General features: G+C 32.1%; 2 protein-coding genes across 4 annotated transcripts; both read right to left on the reverse strand.

Moving 5' to 3' along the window:
- Positions 1–491: 491 nt before the first annotated feature.
- On the reverse strand, positions 492–7,771 carry LOC111620160. Of its 3 annotated transcripts, XM_023362033.1 has the most exons (8): positions 7,584–7,771; positions 7,453–7,492; positions 6,685–6,997; positions 5,407–5,610; positions 4,912–5,250; positions 4,747–4,823; positions 683–1,001; positions 492–596 (listed from the first exon to the last, which is right to left on the reverse strand). In XM_023362033.1, exons 1-8 carry the CDS (start codon positions 7,674–7,676, stop codon positions 593–595), a joined length of 1,389 nt encoding a protein of 462 aa, XP_023217801.1. In that variant the 5' UTR covers positions 7,677–7,771; the 3' UTR covers positions 492–592. The 3 variants fall into 3 exon arrangements, with proteins under 3 accessions (XP_023217801.1, XP_023217800.1, XP_023217802.1); XM_023362032.1 differs by lacking the exon at positions 492–596 and having other exon boundaries at positions 621–1,001; XM_023362034.1 differs by lacking the exons at positions 492–596; positions 683–1,001 and adding an exon at positions 1,008–2,350.
- A 1,985-nt stretch (positions 7,772–9,756) lies between these two features.
- On the reverse strand, positions 9,757–15,518 carry LOC111620162. The gene is made up of 7 exons (XM_023362038.1): positions 15,331–15,518; positions 15,200–15,239; positions 14,432–14,744; positions 13,154–13,357; positions 12,659–12,997; positions 12,494–12,570; positions 9,757–10,097 (listed from the first exon to the last, which is right to left on the reverse strand). Exons 1-7 carry the CDS (start codon positions 15,421–15,423, stop codon positions 9,961–9,963), a joined length of 1,203 nt encoding a protein of 400 aa, XP_023217806.1. The 5' UTR covers positions 15,424–15,518; the 3' UTR covers positions 9,757–9,960.
- Between the last annotated feature and the right edge of the window lie 506 nt (positions 15,519–16,024).

The raw sequence follows: 16,024 nt of genomic DNA on the forward strand, positions 1-16,024 counted from the left end.
TCGGCTAGGCCCACAATGGGCAGCCGAGTGGTAAGAGATGAGGCCCAACATATACAGACGAATCACCCTCCAAAAAATTCCTGGGGTTTTCGATCACCCAAAGATGGGCTGTAACCTTAAACGTTCAACCATTCGAACGTCAATGACAATCATTTTGTCAGTAAAATGAATAATAAATTAACCAATCATAAATTAATAGATATAAATAAATTAATAAGCAATATATTTTCGTCAGTCAAATAATTTCGATGGTCGGATGGCCAAAGGAATAAGGTTTCAGTCTACAGCTATAACGGGCCCGAATCCGGATGGGTCTAAAACTCTCAGGTATTTTTTCGGAGTGGGCGACACTAAGCCGAACCCATAATAGGTTTGATAAAAAGGTTCAAGTCAAGAGAGAGAGACGAATTTCAAACAGTTTGAATCATTTATTGTGATTATATTTAAAAACTGTAATTTTAAATAAATACCTCGATTACTTTCAATATAACCTTCACTCTTTGTTTTCTTAAATTTGATTGAACAATTTGATAGCTTACTAAATGAGATATTTTTAAGTAAAATTTCAATAACTGACATAAGTTGGGACAAGTTATCTGAAAATATATATTTATTTATTTCAGGTTATGTATACATATATTCTCACAAGATTTATCATCATTCTCTCTACATATATACATACAACTTTAAAAATTTAGATATTGTTACCGAATTAACTGATGATGGTTTAAATATTAATCTGGCAAGTTCTTCTGCTCTAAGAGATAAAAATAAATTTGTATCAATTAACGTGATTTCATTTGCTAACAATTTTGTAGGCATATCCAAAATTTGGAGTGACTGATTGACTGATGTTGATGATTTAGTAAGTTCATATCTTTTCTTAAAAAGTACATTTTCATCGATTTCATTTATCCACGCTAGATGTAATATTTTGTTGTTTTTCAAATATATATTCTTCTCTAGTTTAGACTGAATACATGAATATATCAGTTTTATGGCTGGAAAAAATAATATTTAATGTACATTTATATTAGTTATGTAAAATATATTTTGTAAAAATTTCAATTTCAACATATAACTTAAGAACTGATTACTTAATCCGATGCATAGCACGTATAAACGCTATTCCGCCTGCCTCTTTCCATATATTTCTCTATTCAATTATATTCATTCCGTGAATATAATTGTAAAAACCTGTATCATACAGGTTGTTACAATTATGGATGAAGTATAAGGAATGCCACTTATACCAATACTATTCACGAAAACAAATGGGAATCCAGATTTATTCTACGAAGACGCTGGAAGACATAATGTAATGGTTCGACATCTTAAGGATATTTGTTCCAGTAGAATAATTAGAACCGACAATATGAGACCCAAAATTAGAACGCGCAAACTTACATTTACCTCTGTTACCTTTGGGTGTAGCCATGAACGATGTGGATGAAGAGTAAACTCTTAAGATGTTCTATATAAATGTGTCGAATAATATTAAAAATTTATATTTCCTAACATCTTGATTGCAACAAAATTAGAATCACTTGATTTTTTTGTAATTCTTTCCGCCATGTGGGCACTAGGAAATCTGTTTTTTAGCAAGCCCATTATGGGTTCGGCTAGGCCCACAATGGACAGCCGAGTGGTAAGAGATGAGGCCCAACATATACAGACGAATCACCCTCCAAAAAATTCCTGGGGTTTTCGATCACCCAAAGATGGGCTGTAACCTTAAACGTTCAACCATTCGAACGTCAATGACAATCATTTTGTCAGTAAAATGAATAATAAATTAATCAATCATAAATTAATAGATATAAATAAATTAATAAGCAATATATTTTCGTCAGTCAAATAATTTCGATGGTCGGATGGCCAAAGGAATAAGGTTTCAGTCTACAGCTATAACGGGCCCGAATCCGGATGGGTCTAAAACTCTCAGGTATTTTTTCGGAGTGGGCGACACTAAGCCGAACCCATAATAGGTTTGATAAAAAGGTTCAAGTCAAGAGAGAGAGACGAATTTCAAACAGTTTGAATCATTTATTGTGATTATATTTAAAAACATAGCTTACACTAATTTGATATTAATTCTTAAAATTTTATCTTATCTTTGTTTGTGCCATTTTATATTGGAAGCTTTTTTTGATATACCGAGGCCCACCAATGGCCAACGGTTCCGTTTCCTGAACACAGAGTTCGATCGTGAGTTACTTACTAGCCACGTGGTTTTCCGGGTTTTCTCCACGTCTGTAACGCCTGAATAGGGACCAGTTACTCTTAAAAAGACCTCCCGTAAGGCATTCCTCTAGGCAGATGGGCCAAGTGTTGCGTTGCCATAACTTAACTAAACAAACAATAGTGATATACCAATTTTAAAAACTAAATGGGCTAAATCATACCGAAAGATGAAACTACAAAATACTGTCAAAAATTTTAATTAATTCTAATTCTCTGCACGTCTGTAAACTCAAATAAAAAGCAATAGATTCTTATACCTATCAAACCATGCATCGATTGTTAATTTATGGCAATGCAACACTTGGGCGATCTGCCTATGGGGGGATGCCTTCCGGGAGGTCTTTTTAAGGGAAACTGGCCCCTATTTAAGCGTTAGAGACGTGGAGAAAACCCGGAAAACTCCGCGTGGCCAGCCCGTCCGAACGAGGCGCGAACCCACGACCGAATTCCCAGTGTTCAGGATACGAAGACCGCTTGGCCACTGGTGGGCCTCAAACCATGTATCACTGACGCCCGGATGGCCGAGGGTCAAAGTGGCAGCCTACCGTTCTGGGAGACCCGGGATCGAATCTGGACGAAAAATCCCCAGGAATTTCGGGAGGTGATCCGTTCGGATATGTCAAACCCCGTCCCTCGCCATCCGGCCACCCCATTGTGGGCCTGGCGGAACCCATAATGGGCATGCTAAAAAGAGGCCCTCTTGTGCCCACAGGACGGAAAAAGTTTAAACAAAAAAGAAAAACCATGTATCACAAATGCTTTTAAAATTAGTATATTCATGTGTATAATCCATAATAATTGTACAAATTAAAATGTTGCAATATATTAGAAACTTGTATGCTTTACAGTTAGTAGAATGGTCAACTTATTGCTGATTGCTACTACAGAAGAGCCTCGATTATCCGACTCAATTGGGGACTGGGGTTGGTCGGATAATTGAAAAGTTGGATAACCGAAAAGTATGAAAAAATCCATTATTAGTGTAGTATATTATTATATCCCATGTAATTAGTATATCGCTATTAATCTACTTCGCATTGAATTTTCATCGATGTTAAGCCTAACAACAATTTTTTTAAAATAATAATCGTCGCTATTGCATCGTTAAAAATTAGAAAATTAAGCTTCATTTAAATACTGGCTCCCTTTCATGTCGAATGAGTGTTGCCAGCTAAACACGTAAAAATAATATTAAAGTAACCAAGACATAGCCAAATATTGTAGCGCCACATCACTAGCGGACATTTGAATTTGCAGACTAGGACGGTCGGTTAATCGGGGGTCGAATAATCGAGGCTCTACTGTACTTACACATCTATGACAATAGTTTTGAGTGTGTAGAAATTATATGGATATATTTTGTAGTTTAAAAAATACGAATTTCGTCTGATTTATAGCATAGAGTATAATGGGACAACTACTGACAAAAACAGAAAATTCTTTAGATTGGCCAGTGGCCAACTGAACTAAACCATTAATAGTTAGTCGTGAATTCGCGCATCAACAACAGAGGTGACAGCGTGACGTTTTCCTCGTTTTCTTTACGTGTAGATATGAGTCAGCCTCCCATAAAAAGTTCTCCCTTGTCAGATCGTCCAAATTGTCTTATACCATCAAGCTAGTCCTTGAAATTAGTTAAAAAATGGTTTTTACCAAAACTGGTTAAATATCAGATGCCAAATCGGTTTTCAAACTAGTTCAAAATCACTTTGAATTCAACAGAATTAATGGGTACATTTCAGTATGCATCAATTTGAGCCACAACGATGCACTGGTAAACGATTTAATAAGCTTTTACTGGAACATCTGGCAACCCGACAAGATGCCAGAAGCGAACAGCGCTACATTGGCTATTGCACACTTATTTTGTCAAAATAAATTATGATTAAATACATGCGAGTAGTAAAAATGGTATTAATGGTACTAATTATATAACCACGAAGCGGCCATTTTGTTTCATCAGAGCTCACCATATCCACAGCCGATGAGTGCGATGTGGATATGGTGAGTCGCTGCACCGATGAACTCATTGGCGAATATCGGACACATTTTACTACATCACGGTCACCGATGCGCCGTTTGATGCATATTGGAATGTATCTAATGTTTAGGTCAGCCGGATGACTGATGCAGCGAAGGCATCAATCTATCGTTCTGGGAAACTAGTTTGAATCCAGGTGGTCGGAAAACTGCAGGAATTTTTCATGGGAGGTTCGTCCCAAATATTTCGAACATTGTCCCTCAATACCGGTCGCTCCCATTGTGGACCTGGCCAAACCCACGATAATCTTGATTAGAAAGGTTGTGTGTCCACAGGGTGGAGAATGAAAACTCAAAAACCATCACATACACTACATGACGGTAAATATTTTTAAGAATAAATCTTTTATAATGAAGCAAAAAAAGCGCGACCTACAGCTATAGAAATATTAGATTTCCATTACATTTTATTTTATAGATTTATTTTTAAAATTAAAAAATTTCAGTAAAAAAATTATTTACCTTTATTGATTTTATATTGTATAGACTGTATTTTTTCACGAGTCCATTGTTTCGATGTCGAATTTATAAAATGCATTCTAAACATTCGCAAAAATGAATGTTAGCTCATATTATGAATTTTCAAATTTCACTTCCACATCTGTCTTAAAATGCAAACATTCTTACCTCATTATTTTAATTCTATCTTTATACATTAATCGTCGACTCAGCCGATTCGAACTGTATCCAATAAAAGAAAGCAAAGGATTTTCGTCGAACATCCAAATATCGAAAGAGGAGTTTAAATTAGGAGATAAATAATATTTTCTCTCTATAAAACTAGGAGTTAAATCTTCCAAAGACGCATAGACATAAGAACGCAAATTAAAAGATTCAGACATTTTTACTTCCGAATTACATTTTCGTAAATGAGTTAATTCACAAGTTGTTCTTTTTATCAGTAAACTGGTTCCGATATCCAAAATCGGAACTGGCTTTATTCCATTCAATGGAAACGTAATACATCTAGATAATTATTTCAAAATGTTTATTCAGAAATATTTAACTATTTTATAACAAAATAATCAAATATATTTCTAGTTTACGAAATAAATCATATTTTGAATTACAAACATGATTCAGTTCTATCAGCAATTTTTGCAGTTATTTCAATTTACTTACGAAGAATGGAGAGAAAGAAAAAATAATTGATCAGATATATCTGGTACTGTAGGATCGGGTAAATATAAAGTAAAAATGCAATTTTCATTAATATTTTGACCAAAACGATTAATTGGAATTATTTTACGTTCTTTATCATCATCATTTAATCTGGAATACGATTTTATTTTTTCGTAATCAAAGTAAGAATACACTTGAAGATATCTATAAAAATTGTATTCATATTAATGATCTGTAATTTATATTAAATAACAACATAAAATTGTTTAATTGTATTGCTTGCTAAATATTCTAGTTCAAGAGCCGTTACTTTAATTTAATTCTTCCCGCTCTGTGATCACTAAAGCGCAATATATATTCGGCCAGAGCACAATGAGACAACCGGATGGTGAAGGATGAGCCCTGACATATCCTAACGGATATGTCAGGGCTCATCCTTCACCATCCGGTTGTCAGGATAATTACCCTGATCCTTCACCATATGTCAGGATCCGGTTGTCAGGATAATTACCCTGATCCTTCACCATGTCAGGATAATTACCCTGATATATCCTAACGGATATGTCAGGGCTTTACCTCAAAAATTACTGGGGTTTTTCGACCCGCCCGAATTCCATTTCGGATTTCCAGAGTGCCCAAATAGCTTGGCTATCCAGACGTCAAGATCTATTATACTATCTTTCCACTTTGCAAAAAGTACAGAAGAAAAGCATAGTCTTCCATAAAATCTTTGGCATCAGTGCCGTAACTAGCCATTCCTGTGCCCTGTGCAAGAATTTGCAATTAGTCCCCTTAATTAATTAGGTTTGGGAAAATAATAAAACAAATACATGCATTTTGGGCTCCCCTTCCAAGTGGGCCCTGTGCGGGTACACCTGTTGCACCTGCCTAGTTACGGCACTGTTTGGCATCAACATTTATCTACTGTCTTCTGATGGTTACTTCTGTAAGGACGTCCCAGTTATTGTCGGAATTTTATCTGTAATACGTGATTTGTGGTACATACATGGAGTGGTGTACATATTGAAAAAAAAAATAGATACTGTATATGGATTTTGAATTATTATTATTAGAAGTTACTAAATTTTTTTTCCATTTCATTTTTAAAGCAATACATATGTATTATAATTTCTGAATAATAACTTTATGATGATGATAAAATTAAAAATTACAATTTATGATTTTTAAAATTTCCAACAGAAATAAACTATTTGATGTAGATTTTAATATTAAAATTTTATCATTACTTATATTAAAAGCATAGCAAAATTTATTTACTTTGATACTCCATGAATAATTTTATAAGAATCACGGAGCGGTTTAGAAAATTCCATTTTAAACGCATGCAGAAAGTCACACCATTCATACCAAACAAATCCGGGTAAATTAGGTAATATTAATAAATATAAACGCTTATTTTCTCGATTCTGATTGATGACAATTTGTTTTTTACTTTTGTTAATTATTATATCAGTTAACGGGACTTTCCTCAGCAAGGCGCATCCTCTTTTCCAGCTGGGTATCCTGTTACACAAACATGTCTTGCAAAAATTTATAACAGTCAAAATCAGTAAATAATCCTTAGTTAAACCTAAAAGAACGAACAATTTATTATACAAGTATTCAAGATATCGAAAAAAATTTCCATTCAGACAAAAATTCCTGTAATAAAATATTTAACGTAAATTTATTCCATGATTGAATTACAATTCCTCAAGCGAAAATCTTTGTTTTCTAAGTATTTAAATTGGATTTTATGAATCTGGTTTTAACCAACTCAATATACGAAATAAGGCTTCGAATAATTCATGTAAAAAATTACCTGTATTTTAAAAATATCCTTTGATAACTTTATATATGATTTCTAAATTTTATCGAGAAAAATAAGAAAACGCAAGTTAAGCATAAATGCGTAAGAGAATTTTATACGGTTTTAATTTATAACTCAAAGTCCGAACAGATTTTCACAATTTAGTAAATAATATATAAATTAATGGACTATTTTTTTTATAAAGCTTTTAAAATTACTTTGAAAATATAACTTACCAACAACTGAAAATTTAATGACTCTTTCTTTATCGATAATCTATTCAAGTTATGTAAACTTTTTTTTTAATTCGTAATTTTGTAGTTATTGTTTAAAACTTTATAGAAAATTATTATTTTAATTGACCTACCTGAACAAAAATATCTTCCTTAATAATATCATCATCGAGATTACTTATATGTAAACGATTTTTCAGTAGCTGAAGTTTTTTAATTGAAATCATTATCTAATGATAATTTTTTAAAATCATATTAGAAAAATCTAAAACGAAAGTTTAAAAATAGTTCGAAACAAGTGGACTTCGTAATATAATATTTGCTTTCATTATTTTGTAGGATATATTGTTGCGTTCGATTATTTTGACGAATGATTTATTTATCAAATTTCAATTCATTTTTTAAAAATACATAATCGAATCAAGGACATTATATTGAAGTGAAATATATGCAAAATAATTCAGCTATTAAAATGCAATACAGTGTGCTTTTTATTAAAGTTTAATAAATTAAATATTTGAAATTTTTAAAAATAATTTAAGCGCAAATTAAAGAATTTTACATTTAAAATGTATTTTTATTTCAGTTGAAGTGTTTAAATGCTATAATATGCTTTTTGTTTTCGTTTTTATTAATAAGTAAACTCAAAGTCTGTTATAGTTTATNATATTAATTGTCAAAGTTTGATTCTACTGTATTGCACAAGTTAAAATTTCAAAATATTATAACAAAAAATATTTCATTTATGTATAACTTTCTTTGACTTCTGTAGGGAAGGCAAGGTGCAAACATGGCTCAACAGCCATTTCATGAGGGATTCAGAATGAGAACACAAAAATCTTTAAGTTTTGGGAATGAAAGTTTGAGAAAAAAATATATGTTCACTAATGTAACTGTTTGTTTAGAACACTGTCAAATATATACAAATTGAAAACAAGAAATGTAAACTTGATGAAGAGAAATTTAATGGTGCTTCTGCAATTATTTTTCTGCAAACATTCAATGATCAGTACAGAAGTAGATGTTAAAGTACAGGCAATAATGTGTGCAAAAAGATAGACAATGATATATCATTGTCAAAAAACTGTGAATTTAAGATTTTCAGAGGAAAGATATACAATAAAACTTTTCTGCTGATTGTCAGCAGTGAAAATATTAATAACAATTCTTTATGATTGCCATAAAGGCTATTCTTTAGTTACAACATATAATATAATTTGTAATAACATGTATCAAGATATCTATACAATCAACCGATCTACAATAGAGAAACATTTGGTGCAATGACCAAAATAATAATATAACTCTGATAAAGAAGTTGATTATATGATATTTTTAATTATATTAAACTCTGAACAAATTATATTTTAAAATCATGCTACTAAAATTTAACTTGAACACAAAATAAATTCCAGTTTCCAGTTAAGGCTCAATGGTCTGCATCCAACAGCTTCGGGCTGTATTATCCACTAATATACTGGCAGTTCCCCAAAACAACACAAATTAGTGCACTATATACTAATTTTCATATGTAAAAAGGGCCAAGTCCCTGGATGGAGGTGGTATGTGTTATGTGTGTATGCTTGTATGTGTGTGTATATGTGTGATATATATATATATATTTATATATTTATATAAACAAAACATCTGGATATATAAGCTCTCTCTCTCTCTCTCTCACTCTGTTATACTTTGTACATAAATTTACAATGAAAACTTAACATGTGCATATGGGTTGCCAGTATCTATGCCTGTTAAGAGTAATTTTGTACAGGCAGGGAAGATAATTGCCTAATATCCAGTATTAGTCTTCAGATAACTGGTTATCAGTCTGCTGCTAATAGTGTTTAGAACCTTATATTATAAAAAGGGCACAAAATAAATGTGCAAAGTAAGATTTATTCAGCAATTTTGGCTAACAACCAGTATCTTTATACTAACACCAGTTGTTCTATCTAATAACTATTAAATTCTTAACCAAATCCATTCTATCTCAACATCTGTACAATCTGTACACCAGGTAAGGTATCAGACAGTACTTCATGATGCTGCTAACAAGAGGTTCTCATAAATTTAATTTTAAAATGATACATAAATATAGATATTTATATATATATATATAATTTAAATAAGGAAAACTTTAAAAAATAACAACAAATATAAAAATGTACTATCGAATTTAAAGTTTTTGCATAATTTTTGAGCATGTTTAATTTCAGAATTTTATTAAACAGCTCTCCCTATTTATGAGAACTAATGCATTAAACATCANCGAACCCATAATAGGTTTGATAAAAAGGTTCAAGTCAAGAGAGAGAGACGAATTTCAAACAGTTTGAATCATTTATTGTGATTATATTTAAAAACATAGCTTACACTAATTTGATATTAATTCTTAAAATTTTATCTTATCTTTGTTTGTGCCATTTTATATTGGAAGCTTTTTTTGATATACCGAGGCCCACCAATGGCCAACGGTTCCGTTTCCTGAACACAGAGTTCGATCGTGAGTTACTTACTAGCCACGTGGTTTTCCGGGTTTTCTCCACGTCTGTAACGCCTGAATAGGGACCAGTTACTCTTAAAAAGACCTCCCGTAAGGCATTCCTCTAGGCAGATGGGCCAAGTGTTGCGTTGCCATAACTTAACTAAACAAACAATAGTGATATACCAATTTTAAAAACTAAATGGGCTAAATCATACCGAAAGATGAAACTACAAAATACTGTCAAAAATTTTAATTAATTCTAATTCTCTGCACGTCTGTAAACTCAAATAAAAAGCAATAGATTCTTATACCTATCAAACCATGCATCGATTGTTAATTTATGGCAATGCAACACTTGGGCGATCTGCCTATGGGGGGATGCCTTCCGGGAGGTCTTTTTAAGGGAAACTGGCCCCTATTTAAGCGTTAGAGACGTGGAGAAAACCCGGAAAACTCCGCGTGGCCAGCCCGTCCGAACGAGGCGCGAACCCACGACCGAATTCCCAGTGTTCAGGATACGAAGACCGCTTGGCCACTGGTGGGCCTCAAACCATGTATCACTGACGCCCGGATGGCCGAGGGTCAAAGTGGCAGCCTACCGTTCTGGGAGACCCGGGATCGAATCTGGACGAAAAATCCCCAGGAATTTCGGGAGGTGATCCGTTCGGATATGTCAAACCCCGTCCCTCGCCATCCGGCCACCCCATTGTGGGCCTGGCGGAACCCATAATGGGCATGCTAAAAAGAGGCCCTCTTGTGCCCACAGGACGGAAAAAGTTTAAACAAAAAAGAAAAACCATGTATCACAAATGCTTTTAAAATTAGTATATTCATGTGTATAATCCATAATAATTGTACAAATTAAAATGTTGCAATATATTAGAAACTTGTATGCTTTACAGTTAGTAGAATGGTCAACTTATTGCTGATTGCTACTACAGAAGAGCCTCGATTATCCGACTCAATTGGGGACTGGGGTTGGTCGGATAATTGAAAAGTTGGATAACCGAAAAGTATGAAAAAATCCATTATTAGTGTAGTATATTATTATATCCCATGTAATTAGTATATCGCTATTAATCTACTTCGCATTGAATTTTCATCGATGTTAAGCCTAACAACAATTTTTTTAAAATAATAATCGTCGCTATTGCATCGTTAAAAATTAGAAAATTAAGCCTCATTTAAATACTGGCTCCCTTTCATGTCGAATGAGTGTTGCCAGCTAAACACGTAAAAATAATATTAAAGTAACCAAGACATAGCCAAATATTGTAGCGCCACATCACTAGCGGACATTTGAATTTGCAGACTAGGACGGTCGGTTAATCGGGGGTCGAATAATCGAGGCTCTACTGTACTTACACATCTATGACAATAGTTTTGAGTGTGTAGAAATTATATGGATATATTTTGTAGTTTAAAAAATACGAATTTCGTCTGATTTATAGCATAGAGTATAATGGGACAACTACTGACAAAAACAGAAAATTCTTTAGATTGGCCAGTGGCCAACTGAACTAAACCATTAATAGTTAGTCGTGAATTCGCGCATCAACAACAGAGGTGACAGCGTGACGTTTTCCTCGTTTTCTTTACGTGTAGATATGAGTCAGCCTCCCATAAAAAGTTCTCCCTTGTCAGATCGTCCAAATTGTCTTATACCATCAAGCTAGTCCTTGAAATTAGTTAAAAAATGGTTTTTACCAAAACTGGTTAAATATCAGATGCCAAATCGGTTTTCAAACTAGTTCAAAATCACTTTGAATTCAACAGAATTAATGGGTACATTTCAGTATGCATCAATTTGAGCCACAACGATGCACTGGTAAACGATTTAATAAGCTTTTACTGGAACATCTGGCAACCCGACAAGATGCCAGAAGCGAACAGCGCTACATTGGCTATTGCACACTTATTTTGTCAAAATAAATTATGATTAAATACATGCGAGTAGTAAAAATGGTATTAATGGTACTAATTATATAACCACGAAGCGGCCATTTTGTTTCATCAGAGCTCACCATATCCACAGCCGATGAGTGCGATGTGGATATGGTGAGTCGCTGCACCGATGAACTCATTGGCGAATATCGGACACATTTTACTACATCACGGTCACCGATGCGCCGTTTGATGCATATTGGAATGTATCTAATGTTTAGGTCAGCCGGATGACTGATGCAGCGAAGGCATCAATCTATCGTTCTGGGAAACTAGTTTGAATCCAGGTGGTCGGAAAACTGCAGGAATTTTTCATGGGAGGTTCGTCCCAAATATTTCGAACATTGTCCCTCAATACCGGTCGCTCCCATTGTGGACCTGGCCAAACCCACGATAATCTTGATTAGAAAGGTTGTGTGTCCACAGGGTGGAGAATGAAAACTCAAAAACCATCACATACACTACATGACGGTAAATATTTTTAAGAATAAATCTTTTATAATGAAGCAAAAAAAGCGCGACCTACAGCTATAGAAATATTAGATTTCCATTACATTTTATTTTATAGATTTATTTTTAAAATTAAAAAATTTCAGTAAAAAAATTATTTACCTTTATTGATTTTATATTGTATAGACTGTATTTTTTCACGAGTCCATTGTTTCGATGTCGAATTTATAAAATGCATTCTAAACATTCGCAAAAATGAATGTTAGCTCATATTATGAATTTTCAAATTTCACTTCCACATCTGTCTTAAAATGCAAACATTCTTACCTCATTATTTTAATTCTATCTTTATACATTAATCGTCGACTCAGCCGATTCGAACTGTATCCAATAAAAGAAAGCAAAGGATTTTCGTCGAACATCCAAATATCGAAAGAGGAGTTTAAATTAGGAGATAAATAATATTTTCTCTCTATAAAACTAGGAGTTAAATCTTCCAAAGACGCATAGACATAAGAACGCAAATTAAAAGATTCAGACATTTTTACTTCCGAATTACATTTTCGTAAATGAGTTAATTCACAAGTTGTTCTTTTTATCAGTAAACTGGTTCCGATATCCAAAATCGGAACTGGCTTTATTCCATTCAATGGAAACGTAATACATCTAGATAATTATTTCAAAATGTTTATTCAGAAATATTTAACTATTTTATAACAAAATAATCAAATATATTTCTAGTTTACGAAATAAATCATATTTTGAATTACAAACATGATTCAGTTCTATCAGCAATTTTTGCAGTTATTTCAATTTACTTACGAAGAATGGAGAGAAAGAAAAAATAATTGATCAGATATATCTGGTACTGTAGGATCGGGTAAATATAAAGTAAAAATGCAATTTTCATTAATATTTTGACCAAAACGATTAATTGGAATTATTTTACGTTCTTTATCATCATCATTTAATCTGGAATACGATTTTATTTTTTCGTAATCAAAGTAAGAATACACTTGAAGATATCTATAAAAATTGTATTCATATTAATGATCTGTAATTTATATTAAATAACAACATAAAATTGTTTAATTGTATTGCTTGCTAAATATTCTAGTTCAAGAGCCGTTACTTTAATTTAATTCTTCCCGCTCTGTGATCACTAAAGCGCAATATATATTCGGCCAGAGCACAATGAGACAACCGGATGGTGAAGGATGAGCCCTGAGATATCCTAACGGATATGTCAGGGCTCATCCTTCACCATCCGGTTGTCAGGATAATTACCCTGATCCTTCACCATATGTCAGGATCCGGTTGTCAGGATAATTACCCTGATCCTTCACCATGTCAGGATAATTACCCTGATATATCCTAACGGATATGTCAGGGCTTTACCTCAAAAATTACTGGGGTTTTTCGACCCGCCCGAATTCCATTTCGGATTTCCAGAGTGCCCAAATAGCTTGGCTATCCAGACGTCAAGATCTATTATACTATCTTTCCACTTTGCAAAAAGTACAGAAGAAAAGCATAGTCTTCCATAAAATCTTTGGCATCAGTGCTGTAACTAGCTATTCCTGTGCCCTGTGCAAGAATTTGCAATTAGTCTCCTTAATTAATTAGGTTTGGGAGAATAATAAAACAAATACATGCATTTTGGGCTCCCCTTCCAAGTGGGCCCTGTGCGGGTGCACCTGTTGCACCTGCCTAGTTACGGCACTGTTCGGCATCAACATTTATCTACTGTCTTCTGATGGTTACTTCTGTAAGGACGTCCCAGTTATTGTCGGAATTTTATCTGTAATACGTGATTTGTGGTATATACCTGGAGTGGTGTACATATTGAAAAAAAAAATAGATACTGTATATGGATTTTGAATTATTATTATTAGAAGTTACTAAATTTTTTTTCCATTTCATTTTTAAAGCAATACATATGTATTATAATTTCTGAATAATAACTTTATGATGATGATAAAATTAAAAATTACAATTTATGATTTTTAAAATTTCCAACAGAAATAAACTATTTGATGTAGATTTTAATATTAAAATTTTATCATTACTTATATTAAAAGCATAGCAAAATTTATTTACTTTGATACTCCATGAATAATTTTATAAGAATCACGGAGCGGTTTAGAAAATTCCATTTTAAACGCATGCAGAAAGTCACACCATTCATACCAAACAAATCCGGGTAAATTAGGTAATATTAATAAATATAAACGCTTATTTTCTCGATTCTGATTGATGACAATTTGTTTTTTACTTTTGTTAATTATTATATCAGTTAACGGGACTTTCCTCAGCAAGGCGCATCCTCTTTTCCAGCTGGGTATCCTGTTACACAAACATGTCTTGCAAAAATTTATAACAGTCAAAATCAGTAAATAATCCTTAGTTAAACCTAAAAGAACGAACAATTTATTATACAAGTATTCAAGATATCGAAAAAAATTTCCATTCAGACAAAAATTCCTGTAATAAAATATTTAACGTAAATTTATTCCATGATTGAATTACAATTCCTCAAGCGAAAATCTTTGTTTTCTAAGTATTTAAATTGGATTTTATGAATTTGGTTTTAACCAACTCAATATACGATATAAGGCTTCGAATAATTCATGTAAAAAATTACCTGTATTTTAAAAATATCCTTTGATAACTTTATATATGATTTCTAAATTTTATCGAGAAAAATAAGAAAACGCAAGTTAAGCATAAATGCGTAAGAGAATTTTATACGGTTTTAATTTATAACTCAAAGTCCGAACAGATTTTCACAATTTAGTAAATAATATATAAATTAATGGACTATTTTTTTTATAAAGCTTTTAAAATTACTTTGAAAATATAACTTACCAACAACTGAAAATTTAATGACTCTTTCTTTATCGATAATCTATTCAAGTTATGTAAACTTTTTTTTTAATTCGTAATTTTGTAGTTATTGTTTAAAACTTTATAGAAAATTATTATTTTAATTGACCTACCTGAACAAAAATATCTTCCTTAATAATATCATCATCGAGATTACTTATATGTAAACGATTTTTCAGTAGCTGAAGTTTTTTAATTGAAATCATTATCTAATGATAATTTTTTAAAATCATATTAGAAAAATCTAAAACGAAAGTTTAAAAATAGTTCGAAACAAGTGGACTTCGTAATATAATATTTGCTTTCATTATTTTGTAGGATATATTGTTGCGTTCGATTATTTTGACGAATGATTTATTTATCAAATTTCAATTCATTTTTTAAAAATACATAATCGAATCAAGGACATTATATTGAAGTGAAATATATGCAAAATAATTCAGCTATTAAAATGCAATACAGTGTGCTTTTTATTAAAGTTTAATAAATTAAATATTTGAAATTTTTAAAAATAATTTAAGCGCAAATTAAAGAATTTTACATTTAAAATGTATTTTTATTTCAGTTGAAGTGTTTAAATGCTATAATATGCTTTTTGTTTTCGTTTTTATTAATAAGTAAACTCAAAGTCTGTTATAGTTTATTTCATTATACAGGATATAATTCACGTTTTTAATAAAATCTCCATTTTTAACTTTATAATTAGAATAATTTCTCTTTTGACATGGATATTCATTAGAATAGGATGAGATAATATATCTGAAATCAATAGAGTATTTTTTAACATTTATTTTTAAGTTATATTTT

This window comes from Centruroides sculpturatus, unplaced genomic scaffold (assembly GCF_000671375.1).
Source record: "Centruroides sculpturatus isolate CEXI.00-Female unplaced genomic scaffold, Cexi_2.0 scaffold202, whole genome shotgun sequence".
In the NCBI taxonomy this organism is placed as follows: Eukaryota; Metazoa; Arthropoda; class Arachnida; order Scorpiones; family Buthidae; genus Centruroides; species Centruroides sculpturatus.